Source organism: Hippocampus bargibanti, linkage group LG13, assembly GCF_051943395.1.
Source record: "Hippocampus bargibanti isolate YZ-2025 linkage group LG13, ASM5194339v1, whole genome shotgun sequence".
Classification (NCBI taxonomy): Eukaryota; Metazoa; Chordata; class Actinopteri; order Syngnathiformes; family Syngnathidae; genus Hippocampus; species Hippocampus bargibanti.
In genome coordinates, this window is record NC_142746.1 from 18,287,817 (window position 1) to 18,307,641 (window position 19,825).

General features: G+C 37.6%; 2 protein-coding genes across 4 annotated transcripts in view; both read left to right on the forward strand.

The window, feature by feature from the left end:
* Positions 1-1,571: 1,571 nt before the first annotated feature.
* Positions 1,572-16,291, forward strand: LOC148889602 (poly(rC)-binding protein 3). Of its 2 annotated transcripts, none has more exons than XM_089011949.1 (14): positions 1,572-2,018; positions 3,129-3,169; positions 4,784-4,894; positions 5,314-5,337; positions 5,881-5,913; positions 6,014-6,130; positions 6,207-6,338; positions 7,563-7,691; positions 9,190-9,270; positions 10,964-11,005; positions 11,398-11,473; positions 13,351-13,403; positions 14,419-14,588; positions 15,911-16,291. In XM_089011949.1, the coding sequence occupies exons 3-14, from the start codon at positions 4,817-4,819 to the stop codon at positions 15,945-15,947; spliced, it is 972 nt and encodes a 323-aa protein (XP_088868075.1). In that variant the 5' UTR covers positions 1,572-2,018; positions 3,129-3,169; positions 4,784-4,816; the 3' UTR covers positions 15,948-16,291. The 2 variants fall into 2 exon arrangements, with proteins under 2 accessions (XP_088868075.1, XP_088868074.1); XM_089011948.1 differs by having other exon boundaries at positions 1,589-2,018; positions 14,902-16,288.
* A 3,045-nt stretch (positions 16,292-19,336) lies between these two features.
* The window catches only part of vwc2 (von Willebrand factor C domain containing 2), a 30,455-nt gene continuing 29,966 nt past the window's right edge, over positions 19,337-19,825 (forward strand). For both annotated transcript variants that reach the window (XM_089012038.1, XM_089012039.1), the window contains exon 1: positions 19,337-19,550. The gene's annotated coding sequence lies outside the window, so the exon portion shown is untranslated. The remainder of the gene's footprint in view (positions 19,551-19,825) is intronic.

Consider the following 19,825-nt stretch of genomic DNA (forward strand, 5'->3'; position numbering starts at 1 on the left):
CCTGTGATTACAACAAGAGTGCAACAAGTTTACAAGTACACTCCTCAAAGTCAATTTCTTCTCTCGTGACAGTGAACTATGGTATGCCTTGAATGCGAGATCGTAGGTATTCATTAATAATAAACAAGTGAAAAATATATGACAAAAGCTACAGTCTCTTTCTTTCACCTCAGATATTTTTACAGGGCTATTTACATTCCAGCAAAAGCTATAAATGTTAGACCAATGGACAACACCAGATGCACATGATAGACCTTCTCAATCATTGATCATTTATAAGAACAAGACTCGAATACTATAATATTTGCATTTATTCACTGCCTACTCTGAAATGTACATACAGTAAAGTCTCGTTATATCGATATTCAAGGGAGTCCGAAAAAATATCGATATAACCGGGACTATCGATATATCCGACCCTGTTTGCATGTAATTTTCTCCGTGTGTGCATAGAAATAGTATCGATATAACCGGGACTATCGATATATCTGATATCGGTATAACGAGACTTTACTGTATTAATTTTTGGATGAGTTCATACAGGGTGACCCCAAAAGATGTGTACTCATGAAAATTTTAATTGTGGCTTTGATTAACCATTAAATGCAGCGTAAGAAATCTTACACTTGCTTCTTTCATCAGAAAAAAAGAGTTAATTCCTAAATTGCATGGGTGTGGAGTTCTATAAACTTGAAATGAGAGCGGCTGTCCAAAATATAATGCAATATATTCTATTTGTAATTGCATTTCATTTATTATGGCATCTGTGCTTGTCTGTGACTGTGGGGTGTCCTTTGGAGCTTCGAAGTTTTACGTATAAAACGTAAAATATAGCTATATGCGGTGGAATCTTTGTAAAATACGCTCAGTAGAAGTCATTTGAAGCCATTTTACAAATTATGGACACAACTTGTCCGGGGAGGTCGGTTGTCCTTTAAAGGGCGGGATTAAGCATGAGCAACTTGAAATTGAAATGTCTCAAATAGAAATGATATAAATCTTTGTAGAATTGAAAAATGAACTTTTGTTGACATTTTTTCATTTATGGTCCTTCTGTTTTACTTCTTCCCTTCACATAAAATAGTATCCATATACGCCTTTTCTTTTAATGACTAAATTAAACCGTTTTATTCACAGAAGAACTACTGGGGATATATATTGAACTGTTGAGCAGTCCTCAGATGAATAAAAGACTGCAATGAGGCTCACAGCAGCCATCATTGTTTCCGTGCAACACAGTGAATAATGATTAGATATGCCACTTATGCTTCACTGATTCACTTCCCTCACAATTTTGAAGCTCAGCTGAATATTTTTTTTTTCTCTGCAGAAGGGCTGTATTGTATTGCGTATGGCCTAATTTCTAGGGCAAAGGGGCTTGGGGTGGGGGAAGGATGGCAGAGAGAAGGGGGGTAGGGGGAAGTACCCCACGAGGACATTGTGCTTAACGTCACTAAATACGTTTCACACCACATTGTCCTTTTCACTGCTCAATTAGTTGAGCTCTAAGTATAACGAATCGATTACATTTTTTTTCCAACCATAAATTCACTCACAATCGATATTGGTTAACTTAATCTGTCTATGTGTGTTTTTTTTTCTAGTATTTTTATGTTTAACAAAAGGGCCTTTTTTTTATGGTGGTCCTTCTCGTAGTGACTGCTATCTGTGTCTTGGAGAGTAGCCAGAAGAAGAGACTCTTTGCCCTGCCCTTAAGGCCTTTTCAGCCTGTGGATCGACGTGTGGAGGAACGCCTCTTTAGTGGTAGAGACGGAAGAGAATTAGGCAAGAGATGTGGGTTCACTTGCCCTGTGTAGGGGCTTATCTTGGGCTAAGCTGAAGGGACTAATAGCAAAGCCAACCTCCGCTACAGCCAGTCGAAGGGCACAGGGAGCCATCTGTCCATTCTGTGGTTATCTGACAACAAAGGACGTAAACACGGACAACAAACTAAAGGGGATACTCCATTAGGAGCTGTCCAACTTCAAGGAGAGGAAGTGAATGGTTGGTATATAAAGGTCAGTACATTTTTGTCATTTTTTGTGTGTTGCATTAGGCCTCCATCCAGAGATATAATTACACGATGTTGGATGTTCGCCGTTGACTTTGGAGAACATGCAGTGTTGCAGACAACTAAAATGTTGGCAATGTAACAATGAGCATCTTTGTATCGATGTTTAACTCCTGACTTCAATTAGTGAATTGAAATGGATTAAGATGGCTGTTTTTCTTCAGTTAGGACGGTTAAATTTACTGTATTTAAGAAAATGTATGTAAGAAAATATTTTTTTCAAAAGCTGACCATGCGCCTCATAATCCGGTGCGCCCGATGTATGGAAAACGGTTTAAAATATGTCATTCATTGAAGGTGCCCCTTATAATGCGGTGCGCCTTATGTATGGATTTTTTTTTAATATGTCATTTGTTGAAGGTGCGCTTTATATTCCAGAAAATACAATATTTTAAAAACATTTTACCAATATCTTACACATTGATGCAAGATATTATACAGCAGTTGTCTCCTTTCTTATCATTTCCAGACCATCAACTTGTGCTAACCATTGTATCTTGTTCCTCCAAAAAACACTTGAGCATACAAATGAAGCATTCTTTTATGCCATGAAAAATAAAATTACCTCTTCATTACCATTTTAAAAAGCCATCATTCAATCTAAGTAATTTTTTTCCACTCACCTGCCTGAATAACTCATCACCTGTTTTAATTTTGTTTATCATATTGCATACACCAAAGATGCTATTGTGCGCCAATGTTTTGTTCGGAAGTCTTGAGTGGTCGCTGACATATTAGAGGTGACAGAAATGGGTCAAAAGGGTCTTAGCATTAACTAAACAAATCCTGGCCTATAGGATTAGGAAGAGATGTTGCTGTTTATTTGATGTTAGCGCAGTAATTTTGGAATAAAAGAGATATTGTTGGGAGCAAAACAACCTCAAAGGTATGAAGTGGATTTGATCTTTTCGACAGCGTCAATACAGGAACATGGATGGACAATTTTAGAGAACTGGGAAAAACCAACATGTTATTATTAAATCATCATCAACTCTTTTATTTTTGGTAATTGCATTAAGATTAAGGTACAATAGCCTCTTTCTCTCTCTTTTTCAAGGTTTGGAATGGAAGCAAGGAGTTTTTCATTCATTGCTTTATGTAAGTATCCCAATGGGGAACTGCGGGCGCGTCAATGTTTATGTATTATAAATGGAATTGTGTACACAAAATGCGACGATCGGACCAGATGAATCTGGATTAACAAATATTTACCAATAGCATGTAGCTACAATCTCTTCCCCCTTTTTTTTTTTTTACCTCCGTGAGGTCTCAGGGAATCTGTTTACTCTACGTCTGTTTGGGCTAGTGGGGTTGAGATGAGGCTTACTGGAATGAAGCTCGAAAAGTGTCACTAAATACAATACAATACAATACAATACAATACAATACAATGCAATACAATACACCAAAACACACCAAAACAATACAATACAATACAATACACCAAAACGCACCGAAGCAATACAATACAATACAATGCAATACAATGCAATACAATACACCAAAACACACCGAAACAATACAATACAATACAATACACCAAAACGCACCGAAGCAATACAATACAATACAATACAATACAATACAATACACCAAAACACACCAAAACAATACAATACAATACAATACAATACAGCAAAACCCACCGAAGCAATACAATACAATACAATACAATATAATGCAATACAATACACCAAAACACACCAAAACGCACCGAAACAATACAATACAATACAATACAATACAATACAAGACAATACAAGACAATACAATAAAACACAACACATTACAATACAATACAATACATATTGATTTATATAGGGCTTTAACAACAGATGAAATACAATGAGAAGGAAATTTTTCTTCATTGATGTCGCGCATAGTGCTACAGAAGAGGACATATTTTTCACAAAAAAAGTGCTGTTGTCTGCTATAGATCAAATATTGCATTCAGCACAGGAGAGGTCTGTACACACCAAGAACACGTCAGAGTACTCCTATGAATAAATAAATACAACTTTCTTACAACTAAAAGTAATCAAATTTGTTTAAAAAAAACAAGAAAAGTGAGCAAAAACCCTTCTGTCTCATTGTGTGTGATTTGCGAGAAGCCCCAATTCTGACACTGAATGCCTTCTAACAATCTGCATAGACAACAAAGATTCGATTCACAGTGTCTTCCAAACTGAAATTGTGTGTCAGTACATTGGAGACCACCACACACATACGACTTGATTGTCGGCTCTCCACAGTGGCATCCTTTGTATCTTATCATATCCAAGGGAGTCACACATTTCGCGTTAAGCCGGAACCAAAGACTTGGTCCCATGTGAAGATTGCACCTCGTGATTGGCTTATCTTACCCGTACTCACAACGACAGAATCAGGAGGAAAAACATCACCAGTCCATACTAAGTCCCTTGATGAGGTTCTAAGCATTTTTTTACAGATATAACACGGTTTTACTTCTCGTGGAGATTGATAGATTGATGATACAGCCAAGGATTTTGTTATGAGATCCATAGCGTTTATATAGTTATCAGTTGGAGGGCATTTTCTGAAAATGGCCAATTGGAAGTGATACATTTCCACCGGCAGCAGTAACTGCGCTCTGAGGCCAGTTTAGCAGAGAAAGCGATGTCCGCATCATCTCTCTATCTAGTCTATTATGTATTGGAATCACTTGCCTAAACTCTTTTGGTTTATTTGCAGAGTATTTGCATAGACAGTGCGAAAACACAGGGCATGTCTGAGAGGGAAGACATGGCCTCAGATGGAAGCCTAAATGTTACGCTGACATTGAGGCTATTGATGCATGGAAAGGTAAATGACTAATGTGGAAAAGTAGTACAGACGCTCCCCAATTTACAAACAAGATATGTTCCGAAGGGTCGTTCGTACGGTGAATTTGTTCGTAAGTTGCTTCAGTGCAATATTTTGGATGGAATGTATGTTCAAGGCTTATATAAGTATGTTTAACATTTATATAAGTATGTTTAAGACTTGTATCAGTAACCTGTACTAGTTTGTACTGAAAAATAAACTTAAAAAAAAAATACACTCTATAAAGGTATCTACATGTACAACATGAGCGAATACTACAAATGTTACTACAAAAATGTTCATATGTACCGTTGTTCGTAACTCGAATGTTCGTAAGTAGGGGAGTGTCTCTATTGTTGTAATCTCTTTTTTTGTTGTAGCTTGTTGTGGCTGTTATTGAAACTTTCTTGTCATTACAGGAAGTTGGCAGTATAATTGGAAAGGTAATTTTATTTTTAACTCATTCACTGCCAGACGTGCAAAAATGTGTCCACTCCAGTGCCACGGTTTTGTCATTTTCACTCAAATTGCAGGATCCACAAAATATTGAGTACTACATAAATATTCAATGCAGCGTAAGAAACCTTAGAGTCTTCTTTCATCGGAAAAATGAGTTAATTCCTAAATTGTATGGGTCTGGAGTCATATGAGCTTGAAATGAGGGTGGCTGTCCAAAATACAATGCAATACATCCATATTGGTTTATATCGTGCTTTAACAACAGCTGAAGCTGGAACAAAGCGCTAACATGCACAAAGAGGGGAATTCTGCCCCCTTGTGGAAGGGAAAAAACATGGCCAGAGGTCCGGCCAACGCTTTAGCAACACCCCCGCAAAAAAAAAAAAATTCCAGGACTGGTGCTCTACATCATGTTTTCAATTCCCAATATATTCAGGAATGGCAGTGAATGAGAATTTCAAAATGGAACATCCTTTATTGCTTTACGGCCATTTTTAAAGCTGTTTATCCCCTTTATCTGATTCCAGAAAGGGGAAACTGTGAAGAAAATGAGAGAGGAGGTAAGAAGTAACCAGTGTGTACCTGAACTTGGCATCTGCTTGCAGATGTGTGCATGGCACAGTATAGGAATTAGATAGTTCTGTTTTTTTTTTTTTTCAGAGTGGCGCTCGCATCAACATATCAGAGGGATCATCTCCTGAGAGAATCGTGACCATCACAGGACCCACAGAGGGAATCTTCAGAGCTTTCTCAATGATTGCGCACAAATTCGAGGAGGTCAGTATTGCCGGACCTCCTTGTATTCCCCATTTAAAGCCTGTGCTGATATTGAACTTATGGATCTTCTCCTCAGGATATAACGGCGGCGATGACAAACAGCAATGTAACCAGCAATCCTCCCGTGACACTTCGCTTGGTTTTCCCAGGGAGCCAGTGTGGGTCACTGATTGGAAAAGGAGGATCTAAGATCAAAGAGATCCGAGAGGTAGGTGTCATCGTCATTGTCGTTTCTTCAGCCGTCATTTGTACTTCTTTGAAGGTGTCGGACATTTTGCTTCTTATCCAAGATGCTTTGTCAGCGAACTAAAGTATTGCTGGTAGTTACGGCCCTATATATATATCCCTACTGTCCAGACGTGGCGGTGCCGGACTCTGCTATGATTGGTCCCTGCTCTCAAGTTGGGGGGAGCAGAGGACTACTCCCTGCGGCTCCACTGATTACTCCTATTGTCCTGACTGATTACTTCTATTGTCCTGCCTGAGTATGAGGTCTACGACTGTCCCGATTGCCCCATTTTCTGTAGTATCACCTCATCAGCATAACTAAGCCTATGTTGCCCAAGAAACCTGTTGTACGAACGATCCAAATCGAACCTCATCCCACCATTGTGGTTTAGTGAAGGATTTTGCTGTTTTATGAAAATAGCTTATTTTACTCCTCTTTCAAACCATCTATGTTCGTTCGCTAAGATTTTAACCTCATTGTCGTCAAATTAGTGGTTGCTAGCTTTTAGGTGGATATGCACTGCCGATTGAGGCCCACTAGTATTATTCCTGTGATGTTGGTCTTTTTTTGAGAATTTGTTTAGTTTCCCCAATGTATTGCTCTTTACAATTTTCATTCTTACGTGTTGAATAAACTACATTACTTTGTTTTTCATTTGGCATTGTTTATCGGTTTGAAATAAGTAGGAATTTTATGTAGTAGTTTTTCAGAAACTCCTGCAATGTAAGGTACTGCTATTCCTCTCCTTTTAGTATCTTCAGAATTGAATGACATTTGTTAAAAGACCAATGAGGGTAACCACAGTTTGCGTTCGTGTTTCTGCAATTTTCTCTCTGGAAGTGGTTTGTCTGCATATGAATGGAAAGAGGCCACGTTCACCCCAATGTTCTGGAATCAAGGGTTCCCAATATCAAAAATTTGTCAATCAAGCCTCCATGATTTTGCCGGAACTGCATATGAGAATCTGAATTTAGACTAAGCATGTGTAGAGGCTGACACCCCATTCTAAATGGAGATTATTTATGTGCCCCTCTTTAAATATTGGTGCACACGTTTCTATTTGGCTTGCAGCTGCTCTTCGCGTGTCCGAATCTTATCAGGATAAAGCTGCAGGTGTCTGAGACTGCATTTCAATTTTGGGTGATGGAGTGCTCTTTCTGGCAATAAATAAGCCATTTTGCTCTGTTGTGTGGCGATGTCAAGACCACAGGGGCTCAGGTTCAGGTGGCGGGAGACATGCTGCCGGATTCGACCGAGAGGGCTGTCACAATCTCTGGCACTCCACAGGCCATCACTCAATGCGTGCGACACATCTGCTCCATCATGCTGGAGGTATGGATGGTCAAACTGCTCTTCGTGACCTTACTTTTGTAGCAACTGCGCTACATTTGTTCAGTGTTGTCAAAAGAGTTTTGTGTTGAGTTCAGAGTTGAACCTCACTGTCATATGCGACGACATGCATTGTACCCAGTGGCGGACCGTGGATTTCATCGCTAGGCCTTCAGTAGTGCTATGTCAGAATCAATCCAGACTGAAAAAAAAACATGGTGTGATTTACTGAGTGTCCATTAGAGGGTACTATTAGCCAAGAAATAACTGACCGACCTTTCGTAATGGTGTCCATTTTTTCTTGAAAAGTCCGTCTTGAAAATGGCTTTAACAGTAAATCTCCAAACATTGGGGGTTGACAAAACTGCTATTAAATCAACACAATATATTATCTTATGCAGCTTGCTACCGATACATTGTGCTACCTTTGGCCAGTATGCGCTTATCACTAGCGGCTTGTGATCAGAGCAGTTTTTGCAAACTATGATTGGCTATTTACTAGTCAATCATAGTTCACAAACTATGATTGACAAGTCAGTAAATAATCATCGTTTGCGAAACTACTACTACTACTACTTTTGGGTTGCAACACGAAATCTGATTAGTTAGAGCAGCAGTTTGACACATTTGGGCCTGTAGAACTGATTGTGAAGGCGTCCAGGTAGATTTCTGACCCTGGTAACAACTGATGGCTGAAAATGTGATTGGTTAAATGCTTAAATACGAAAACACACATCTGGAAGGAGCGCAACAGGGGAAAAGTAATGAAAGGAAGTTGAAAGACAATATGGAATTCTGTAATAAGAATTGATGGACAAAATATAATTAACATCAGTCCGTGATTCCGATATTTTTAGGCCAGCAGAGAAGGCTTTGCAAGCTTTGACGGTCCGCCACTAATTATACCACACATTACAATATATTTCAAATATGTATGCACTTTTCACTAGTGGTTATGTTGCGATCGTTTTATTATACGATGTATGCAATTTCATTTTCCTCTGTGAGCCAATTGCAGTTTTTCTTTTAAAAAAGGAAGCTTTCAACCGTCACGCCATTTATTTCTAAAGTGATCATTTGAGTCAGAGCACAGAATTAATTTGCTACTTAACAAGCTTTAAATCAACTCACCTTTGGCGTTCACAAAGCTGCTACCAATTAGATGGTTTTGAAGAATATCATGAAACATTATCTCCGTTTTACCTATGACACAGCATCATTTGTATTTTCGGACTGAAGAAATCAGGATCATTAATTTATCGCTCTTACCAACCCCTTGGCAAGGGCACGATTATTCTCATGCTGGAAAAATGAAAAGTCTTAGAAATGAAGGGTTTATTTAATCTGTGGCATGCAAGGTCTATGTACCCTTCTCAATCGATTAGATGGCTATTAAAAGATTCAGCGAGGGATATAAATGATGTAAAATGCATTACTTTTAGTAAAAGTTCTGTAACTTAAGTGTTATTTTTTTTTCTGGATCTCTTAACTTTGTCTTTAGTCTCCTCCAAAAGGAGCGACTATTCCCTACCGTCCGAAGGGCATACCTGCTGGAGCCCATGCGGTATTAGCACAACAGCAAGTAAGTTTCCATTGATACTTTTACAATGTTGCAATTAAGAAAAGTCAGTTTCCTCAACCTTAGTTGCTTAAAGGACAACCGACAACATTTGTTTGTTTCCTAACTGATACCAGAAAAACGTTTTATAGCATCTAAAATACCCAAATATATATATATATATATATATATATATAGTCTGTGATTCAGATGTTTTAGATGGCCTTGCAGGCTCTGACGGCCCGCCACTGGTATCTATATATAAATATTTGCTCTCGCAACCTCAACTCAGCAGCACAACAGATTTAGAGAAACGAACAGTCGGCCGTGATGTGCATGCAGGATACATAATAATAAGTCTGACGTGCATGAAATGTTACAATGAGAAGACAATGAGCTCGAGTTGCATTTTCAATGCATGAAAATGGTAGACGTGGATCATGTACATCAGGGGCGTCAAAGTCATTTTTTGCCGCGGGCCACATTGTAGTTATGGTTTCCTCTCGAGGGCCGTTATGAATTTGGGGAACCCATTAGAATGTTTAAATCCCTTCAAATATTACATATAGAGCACACAGCAAATTAATGAATAACTCGTTTTCAAATCTGAAGTCAAGAATAATGACTTTTATTGTGGTTGACATCCAAAAATATGAAATTTTGGCTCAGATTTTAGCAATCATCATGGAATTTAACAAGTTTGATTTGCTTTCGCGGGCCGAAAAAAATGATGTGGCGGGCCGGATTTGGCCCGCGGGCCTTGACTTTGACACATGTGATGTACATTGTGTAAAAAGTAAAAACGGTGAAACAATGAATGCCGGTGTAAATGATGCCCATTTCCATAATCATTTACATTAAATAATATTGTGAGTAGAACAGATTTTTTTTTCCTATTAACTGGCATGCCACTGTCCTAGATTTGTCCCAGGCTGCTCTAATTTATCAGACATCCCTTATTGATTTCCGGGCATTGTAAAAAAAATGGGGTAAAACCATTGATGCGATATATTGATACAATTCCATCAAAGCCATTATAATCATGGCTCATGGAAAAAGTTGGGGGATCGATTTTCAATCACGCACCCAATGCCTGACTTTATTTTTGACACATAACATGTTATCATATTGATAATAATAATACATGTCATTTATAAGCACCTTTCAAAACTCTCAAGGTCACTTTACAGTCATAGGATAAGTTTTTCTGTGGGTGAGCAGTGGCACACATGCGCCAGCGTTCACTCAACCCGGAAGTAACTCAAATAGATAGAAAGCTAGCTAGCTAATAGAGAGCTAATAGATAACTAATAGATAGCCAACAGATAGCCAGCTAGATAGCTTGCTCGATAGCTATCTAGCTGGCTAGCTATCTATCTAGCTGGCTGTCTGTCTATTAGATAGCTAGATAGCAAATAGCTAGCTAGCTAGCTAGCTAGATAGATAGATAGATAGATAGATAGATAGATAGATAGATAGATAGATAGATAGATAGATAGATAGATAGATAGATAGATAGATAGATAGATAGATAGATAGATAGATAGATAAAAAGAAGTGAAGAATTACTTTTGGTATAATTATATGTAGCGCTACCTATCAAAAATTATTTTTGGGCGTTATTGTGCAATCATATATTACAAAAAAATCTATTTACTGCCAACGTTTACTGGCCATAAAGCAATTTGACCTAAATTTGTGCTCTCATACCATCCAGGCATTTGCACTTCCAGGGCAATACGCTTTTGCCCATCAAGATGTAAGTGTGTTTCTTTAAATGACTGACTCCACCCTTTTCTGTCCAACTCTGCCCACTCCCACCACTCCACCCCCATCCCTTTTCTCAAGCACCAATGAAACTCTGATTTGTCAACATTACTAACACTAACAAATTAGCAGCATGCTCTGAAATCAAAGTTTTAAAGTTCGTCCATTCATGATCACGTTGTAGTTTTTGTAGCCAAAGATGTGACTGTATTTGCAGACTACTCCCATGAGAAGCCAGCATGCTTTCTGAAGGAAATGAATCTTCTCACTGACACCATCTGTGATGTTTGTGATCTTCAGATTGTCTCTCTTTATTGTAGCTGTCGACTCCTCTAAAATAATCCACTTTGATTGGTTAGCTCTAACTTCCTTCCTACCCTGCAGTTGACCAAGCTTCACCAGTTGGCTATGCAGCATATCCCCCTCCCTTCCCTTGGGCAGAGCAACCCTACCTTCCCTGGTACGTACCCACGGCTCCCCGGGGAAGACCATCAATCCCTCTGTCGTCGCTCCTCTTCCAATCACAACATCAAATAGCTCTGTCACAAAAGAGATCATCAGGGTGGCCTTCATTCTCTCAGGTTAATTGTTAGTGGCCATCCATCGTCAAGCGCATGTGGAGATCAAAACAAAACGTGACGTGGGTTAGTGTGTGGATAGCATGTACAATGTATCGACACAAGAATTGGGAAAAAAATAACCTGGAGGGAAAAATACAGACACTTTATATGAACCTTTGAGGTCAGAGGTCATTAACTTCTTCACTGCCAGACAATGTGCAAAAATGTGTCCACTCCAGTGCCAGGGTTTTTGTCATTTTCACACAAATTCCAGGACCCACAGAATATTGAGTTTTAGGACTATAGAAACATTCAATGCAGCGTAAGAAAACTTAGACTATCTTCTTTCATCAGAAAAAAAAGAGTTAATTTCTAAGTTAGATGGGTCTGGAGTAGAGGTAAAGATATTTTTTTGTGTTTATAAAAATGTATACTAAAACGATGTGTGGATACTAAACTAAAGAAAACTTGTTATAAAAAGAACATTATTCTGTGTTTATTATTCTAATTTATTTATACAATGATACTTTGGCTCACGAATTTAATTGGTTCCCAGACAGAGTGTGTAAAGTGAAAAGTGTGTATCCCAAAAAATAATTTACCATGGGAAACCATTAAAATGAGAATAATCCGTTCCCAGGTCCCCATAAAACAATTTTCTACTTTCTAATTTTCTAAGCCTTAAAACTACACAAAATATACCTTATTTTATGTATAATAAATGTGCTATGGTATTATAATTAAAGAAATAAAATGTACTATACAATAAAATCATTTTATTTACCTTTGTGATGGTCGTTGATGGCTTGATGGAATGGAGTGGCCGGTTTCATCAGCATTAAACGCTTGATGAGGAATGTAACCTTCATTCTTGTTTCACCATCTTGAGGAATGATCCCTTGTAGGTGCTTTCTCTGTGATAATTTTACCTAGTTCCTCATCAATTGTGTTCTGTTTAGCTGGGTTGATAGCTTTTTGCATCAAGTGTACAGATGGCTTGTGCGGATTGTTTGTGGGGCCAGATTGATGGGATATTTTAACCTTGCAGTCTACACTCTGTCTTTGAACTATCAAAGTTGAAACCCTCTCACTGTCGTCTGCCTAGAAATGTATGTTTTATGGGGACCTGGGAAAGGATTATTCTCATTTTAATGGTTTCCTATGGGAAATTAATTTTTGGGATACACATTTTTCGCCTTACACACTCTGTCTGGGAACCAATTAATTTCGTAGCCATGGTATCACTGTATAGTTAAAACAAAGGATCAAAGAAAGTGAAAATGACAGTCATACTGTAAATCTTACATACTTTGTAAATATTGAACGATTTATCACTATTTCCCTATTCTCGGACTGAACCCCATTTCGCCGTCTGAAACAAATCCCAAACTCTTGACCCCCCCTTTCCCATCCAGCAATATCTCCTCTCAAAATCTAACAATCTTGGCACGGGCTTCTCCTTGACATCATCAACCACATTTTCATGCATTTCTCCACAACTAACCGAGTCTGTACCACATACTTTAGAAAGTACAGCTGTACACGCTGTGCATGACATTAAAAGCATGAGGACTACAGTCGTTTGAAATATGTGGCTGAAATCAAAGTTAAATATGTGCGGGTATAAAATGGAAGGTACACATGTGGCGAGCGAATTTCTTTTTTGTTAGTCCCATGTTATCAAAAGTAATAACGAGTGAAAAGTAGGTCAACTTGTTATGTCATAAAAATGGAAACCATTAGTGCAGTTGTTAGCTTTCAGTGTCCTACTTTACAGGATTGGATGCGTCTGCCCCCACAAGTTCACAGGAGCTGGCCATACCCAATGATGTAAGTTTTTCATTGTTTTGGTTTGTGGCAGGATTTCAATAACACACCAATAATATGGATTCTGCGTACTTAACTGTCTGGTGGTTTGATTTGATAAGGGGTGTTTGGACAGTAGTAATTTGAACTGCATCCACTTTTTATTTCATTCATTTAAGATTTCAATACCTTATTGTCCAATGTTAGTATTGATTCCTTATCATAACCATTGTTAAGATTTCACTGCGGCGATTGTTTATGTATGTATATATGTATGAACTATATATTGATTGAACTACCTATGTATATTTATATTTATTTATTTATTTATTCATTTATTTTTTTAATTAACTATTTAATGATTCAACGATGTATATATTCATTTATTTATTTATTTATATATTCACTTAGTGATTTAAGTGTTTATTTGTTTAACTATTTATTTATTTAACTATTTATTTATTATTTTATTAGTATTTATGTATGTATATATGTGTTTATGTATGTATTGTATGTGTGTATGTATATTACATAATTTATTTATTTAACTATTTATTTATTGAACGATTTATCTATTGATGTATTTATCTATTGATGTATTTATCTATTTATTTATTTAACTATGAATTTATTTATTTATTTATTTATTTGTTTGTTTGTTTATTTATTTGTTCATTTTTTGTTTAACTATTTATTTGTTTAACTATGTATTTAACTATGTATTTATATAACTATTTATTTATGTATTTATGTATGTATGTATGTACTGTATGTGTGTATAAATGTATGTATACATTTATGTATTTATTTATGTGTTACATATTTATGTGTGTATTTATTTATGTAACTATTTGTTTATTTATTTTTATTTATTTATTTATTTATTTATTTATTTATTTATTTATTTATGTATTTATTTATGTATGTATTTATTTATTTATTTTTATTCATAGTTGTTCCCCTGTGATATTATTTCTGCAAAGTGGAGAAACGTGAGCTCATTTGCCATTGACATTATTTCACTCTCCTGCACTTGTAGTTTATTGGCTGCATAATTGGAAGACAAGGCAGCAAGATCAATGAAATTCGCCAGGTCTCTGGAGCTCACATCAAAATTGCCAGTGCCACTGATGGCTCAGCTATACGCCAAGTCACGATCACAGGCTCACCGGCAAGCATTAGCGTGGCCCAGTACCTCATCAGCGCCAGGTAAGACCATGCATAGCCTCCATTTATATATGCACGCTGACATAACAGCGTTTCTGTGAAGGCGGAATAATTGTGGTTAAGGAGCCTTTTTTTTCCAGCAAACTGTTCCAGTCTCTTGACTACATTAAAAAAAAAAATCCTGATTGTCTCTGCTTTTTTAACACATTGCTACTCTGACTCATGTTTTTCCCTCTGTCCCCCCCACCCCCTTCTCATTTCTGTTGTCTTACCCACTTTTCATCTCTTTCACCTTCCATTGTCTTCTCCTAACCTCACACCATCTCAACATCCCCTCCAACATCACGCCGGGCAGTTTAGAGATGGCTAAATACACCATGCAGGCCGCCGCCGCCGTTGTGAACCCAGTTGATCTCAACATGAGCTACGCTCAGTCCGCTTCCACCGCCTCCAATGCTGCTACCTCTCTCGCCGTCCTGGCGGCCACCACCTCAGCCCCCGCCAACATTAACGTCCACTCTCCCTCCGCGTTACAGGCCATCCAAAATTCCCATTATGCCGTCCCTGTTTCCAGCCTGCTTGGCATGAAAACACTACCCGTTCTGGCTGTGCATCCAGCAGCTGCTACCAGTCTAACACAGGGTTTAGCCCCTTACACGGCAAAAATATCAACCTCTGGCGTCAAAAAATCAGAGAGACAGAAGTTTGCTCCGTATTGAGTCACCTTGGACATCCCTAATTGGATGTCAGATTATAAAATGGTGGTCAATGTGTCAATATCTGGCACAAGTACAGTATGCAAGGTTGCAGAACTTGGATTCTAGTAATCAGGAAAGGCAGAGTGTGGTAGTAACTCAATTGCATAGTATGCTATGTACAAACTCAGGCTTGTTTTGAAACCAGGAAAAAAATCATAATTTCTCTTTGGCTTTGTGTCACAGAGCTTTATATGAAAACTTACTCCAGGGGAATCGATGAAAAGGTTTCTTCAGCCGTCATCTGTACTTCTTTGAAGGCGTCGGATGTTTCGTTTCTTATCCAAGAAGCTTCGTCAGCAAACTAAAGTCTTGCTGGTAGTTTCGAGCCTATTTATATCCCTACTGTCGAGACGGCTGAAGAAACCTTTTTATCGATGGACCACTCCTGTACGACTGAGAGCTTACACAGACGTATTACTCCAGGAGATTTCTTAATATGCAATGTTTACTTCCTGTATTCCCTCCTAGACCTCTTTTTGATAGCGAATTGCATTTCTGTAGACAGCAAATGGGTTGTGTATAATAAAGGTGGTTGTGTTTAGTGTAATTAACGAGGATTACTTCATTTTTTTTTCTGTTATACTTCTCTATGTTCCTTCACTGTAGGCTCTCGTCAGGGCTCACAGGCTTGGGTGTTCTGTAGTAGCGTGGTACTGCTGCAGTTCGGATGGGATTATTCTAAAGCCATACTGGATTCTAGTGGATTTCACTGCACAGTAATCCTGTAGAACAGGACTGGTACAACAACTAGTTGATTGTTTCTGTTTGTTCCATTTTTTTCTAAAATCTCCATCACAACTGATTACTGATTAACAAATGATGTCAGAAACTATTGCAGCACATGAATTGTAATATGGGACTTTCTTATTTTCTTCATGTGTTGATGGTGAGGAAGCACGGTAGTTTTGTAATGCTTGATATTAATGACATGAATTTGGAATAAATGTGACTTTTTATGAATCAAAAGGAGTGTTTTTTTTTAGTAGAGGAATTTGAATAATTATTTTATTTGACACAAATCACTTCACACATTGGAAGATCAATGTATTTTTTTTACTTTTTTAAATAACTTTTTTTAATTGACTACACTAACTCTGCGATTAGTCGGTAACCGGTTCAGGGTGCCCCCCACCTACTACCTGAAGGCAGCTGGGACAGTCTACAGCACGATATGATATGATATGATGATAATATAATATAATATAATATAATATAATATAATATAATATAATATAATATAATATAATATGATAGCGTATGATAGCGTATGATAATATAATATAATATAATATAATATAATATAATATAATAATAATAATAATATACATATTAAATACAGTATTTTTTTCAATTGTATTCACAAAGAACCTGGCGATACAATTAAACAAAAGACTTAAACAAACAACCGACCCAATAAAGAATAGGATTTTTATGTAGATCAAGAAAAAGGTTTTTAATTTTTTAAATGTTATTTTTATAATACTGTATATTATTTTGGATGCAGGCTGTTGTTCATAATTATACTGTATCTGTACCTGCAAATCCCAGGTGAGCATGCCAGAAAGCGGAATATAATCCTTGTAAATATTCAGGAGGGTGCTGCAACAAAAACAAATAATAATAATAATTTGTACATACAGTAAGTGAAAAGACCAAAATATGGAAATGCTCACAGGATGTTTGTGTAAAAGAGCGTAGTTTGTCTATGTCCCCGCATGCTCTTTCCCAACCTTGAATTGACCACTGGAGAACCATATGGGTCATTTTGCTGAGATTAAATGTTGAAGTGTTGATGAATCAATAGTTAATGGAGCTGAAATATAACGGCAATGAAGATTGACATTCAACCTCGGGGAATGAGAAACAACAGAGAGCCCTGAGCTGTCTATGTTGATCTGTGCTTACAGTTTTTGGGTCACAACCAACCACATACATTGATCCCTCGCTACTTTCGCGATTTATTACGGTTTCAGCGCATTGCGGGATTGGATTTTAAGGGGGGAAAAAATCGTTAAGAATTTTAAAAAATTGCTTGATGACCCAGATGTTTTGTACATGGCTGTAATCTGATTGGTTCCCAGCGCTGAGTTCACCCAATAACAGCACAATATCTCATTGTTTAAAGTCACGTGGATTGGCTATGCATTTTCTCAGCCCCGCCCAGCACCCCCCTCCATCTTATCACGTGGGTTATTATTATATCATACATGTTCAGTCTTACGATTTGGTCGGGAGACTCCCATATTTTGACCACAATCCTCACTTTATAAAGCAACTATTGACACAATACGGACAGTTCATTTGTAAGATGAAACAAAAGAAAATATAAAAAACAAAATACATTTTTTATACAAATAATTTGCTTTTTTTGAATGTTGCTGTGTCTATGACCATTTTATGTTTGGGAGCCTTTTACTGATTATCTGTGAAATGTAAATTTCTCCACTGTGAGACTAATAAAGGCAAATCCAATCCAATCTTCATCTTTATTAAATTCATAGAGTTGCTTGTTCTGTAGACACAAGGGGACAAAAGCCAGTGTCTTCCTGTGCCGGTCCCAAGCCCGGATAAATACAGAGGGTTGTGTCAGGAAGGGCTTCCGACGTAAAAGCTGGGCCAAAACAAACATGAGAATAAAACCTCCGAAGATGGAGGACACTGATTCGCTGTGGCGACCCCCCTTTAAGGGAAAAGCCGAAAGGAAAATATTTTTTAAATACAAATTGAATGTATAAATAAACAATGAAGACATTTTTTATTTTTATTTACACTTTTGTAACACACTTATTTAAACACTCACCACTGAGTCGCGAGTACAAAAATCTTCCGATTTATGATATCTGAAACTGAACATTTATGTAAGATTAGATTGTATTGGATTGACCTTTATCAGTATGCTAGTGGAGAAATTTATATTTCACAGCAGCAAAGTTATGAAAGGAAGATGAAATGAATGGAAAAAGTAGAAAAACAAAATACACAAGCTGCTGAAAAGGCAGCCACTCTCACGGCGCCATCTTGAAGTCAAAAGAACAAAAAAAATAATAATAATATGACAACACAAAGACACTATGACAACACAATGTATATAACTCTACTTTGTGGATTTTCGTCTATCGCGGGTTGTCCTGGTCCCCATTAAACGCGAAAAACGAGGAATGACTCTACTCCCAGTTTTTTCTTTATACAGTGAGACCTCAACTTACAAACTTTTTGTCTTACAAACGTCAAATTTATGAAAATTAAAGCTTATAATAAGCACTATTTTCATAATACACACCCACCACGGCTGGCAGAGTGATCTTCGGCGGAAGCACACGAACGAACAGCACCAGAGGTTAAGTTACCAACAGTCCTTATGGAAGGTGACTCTCCTTCCATAAGCCATCAACGACCATCAAAAAGGTAAATAAAACTTTATTTTACAGCACAGTTTATTTCTTTAATTACAGTCCTCATGTAATGCGCCTCTCTTTCCAAACAGCAATTCCCTTTCACCTTCGACCTCCAACGCCATTCCATCAAGCCATAAATGACCATCACAAATGTAAATAAAGTGACTTTATGATACAATGCAGTTATTTCTTCTTACAATACAATAGCACATTTATTATACATAGAATAAGGTATGTTGTGTGTAGTTTTAAGGCTTATTTAGTTGAAAAGTATATTTTATGGAAACCCGGGAACGGATTATTCCCATTTTAATGGTTTCCTATGGGAATTCGTTTTTTGAGATACACACTTTTCGCCTTACACACTCTGTCTGGGAACCAATTAAGTTTGTAAGTTGAGGTCTCACTGTATCATGTAATAAAAAATATACAACTTAACGGCACATTGTTAAGACGCTTCATCAGCCGATTTTCATCGTCCACAATTCACGCTTTTCAAGTGCGTCATCCAGCGGCCACTTTGTTCGTTACCACAACATCGGAACCAAGGCACTCCGCCCCCTATTTATTTAATTATTTGGGGGAGAGAATAAAGTGCCAGCGTGTGCAGGAGGGGGACGACAGACTCTCCAAAGCACAAGCAGAGAGCAAAGAACCTCGTACGCTCCTCTCAGACGAGTAAAGTTAACCAACCGCCTTCCCCCTAGAGAACCGCCGTTTTAGAACCAAGTGGACCAGTCTGCACTTGTGATCATTTGTTGCCGTCTAGCTTTCCTCCGACACTCAATTTACTGTTCGAATTGCGTTTACTGTTGACCCGATGCGCTGACGGATCCGTGCGTTTATCACAGGTAGGTTCCCGTCATTGTCGTGATAGTTCAAATGGGATGTGTTTCATCGTATTTAAGAGCAACATGTATAACCTGCAATTGTGGATGATAGCAACAGTGCATATACAGTAAAATATAGTATCGAGGTCTTTAGGCACCTGTGGATGCTGCGTGTTTTTCTTTGTGTGCAACTTAAGGACGAGATGAGAAAATACAGTCATAGCACGGTGGACACACAATATCCGTATAATAGAATTGCAAATTGCATTAAGATTGTTTTCAGTTAGGTCTGGGGT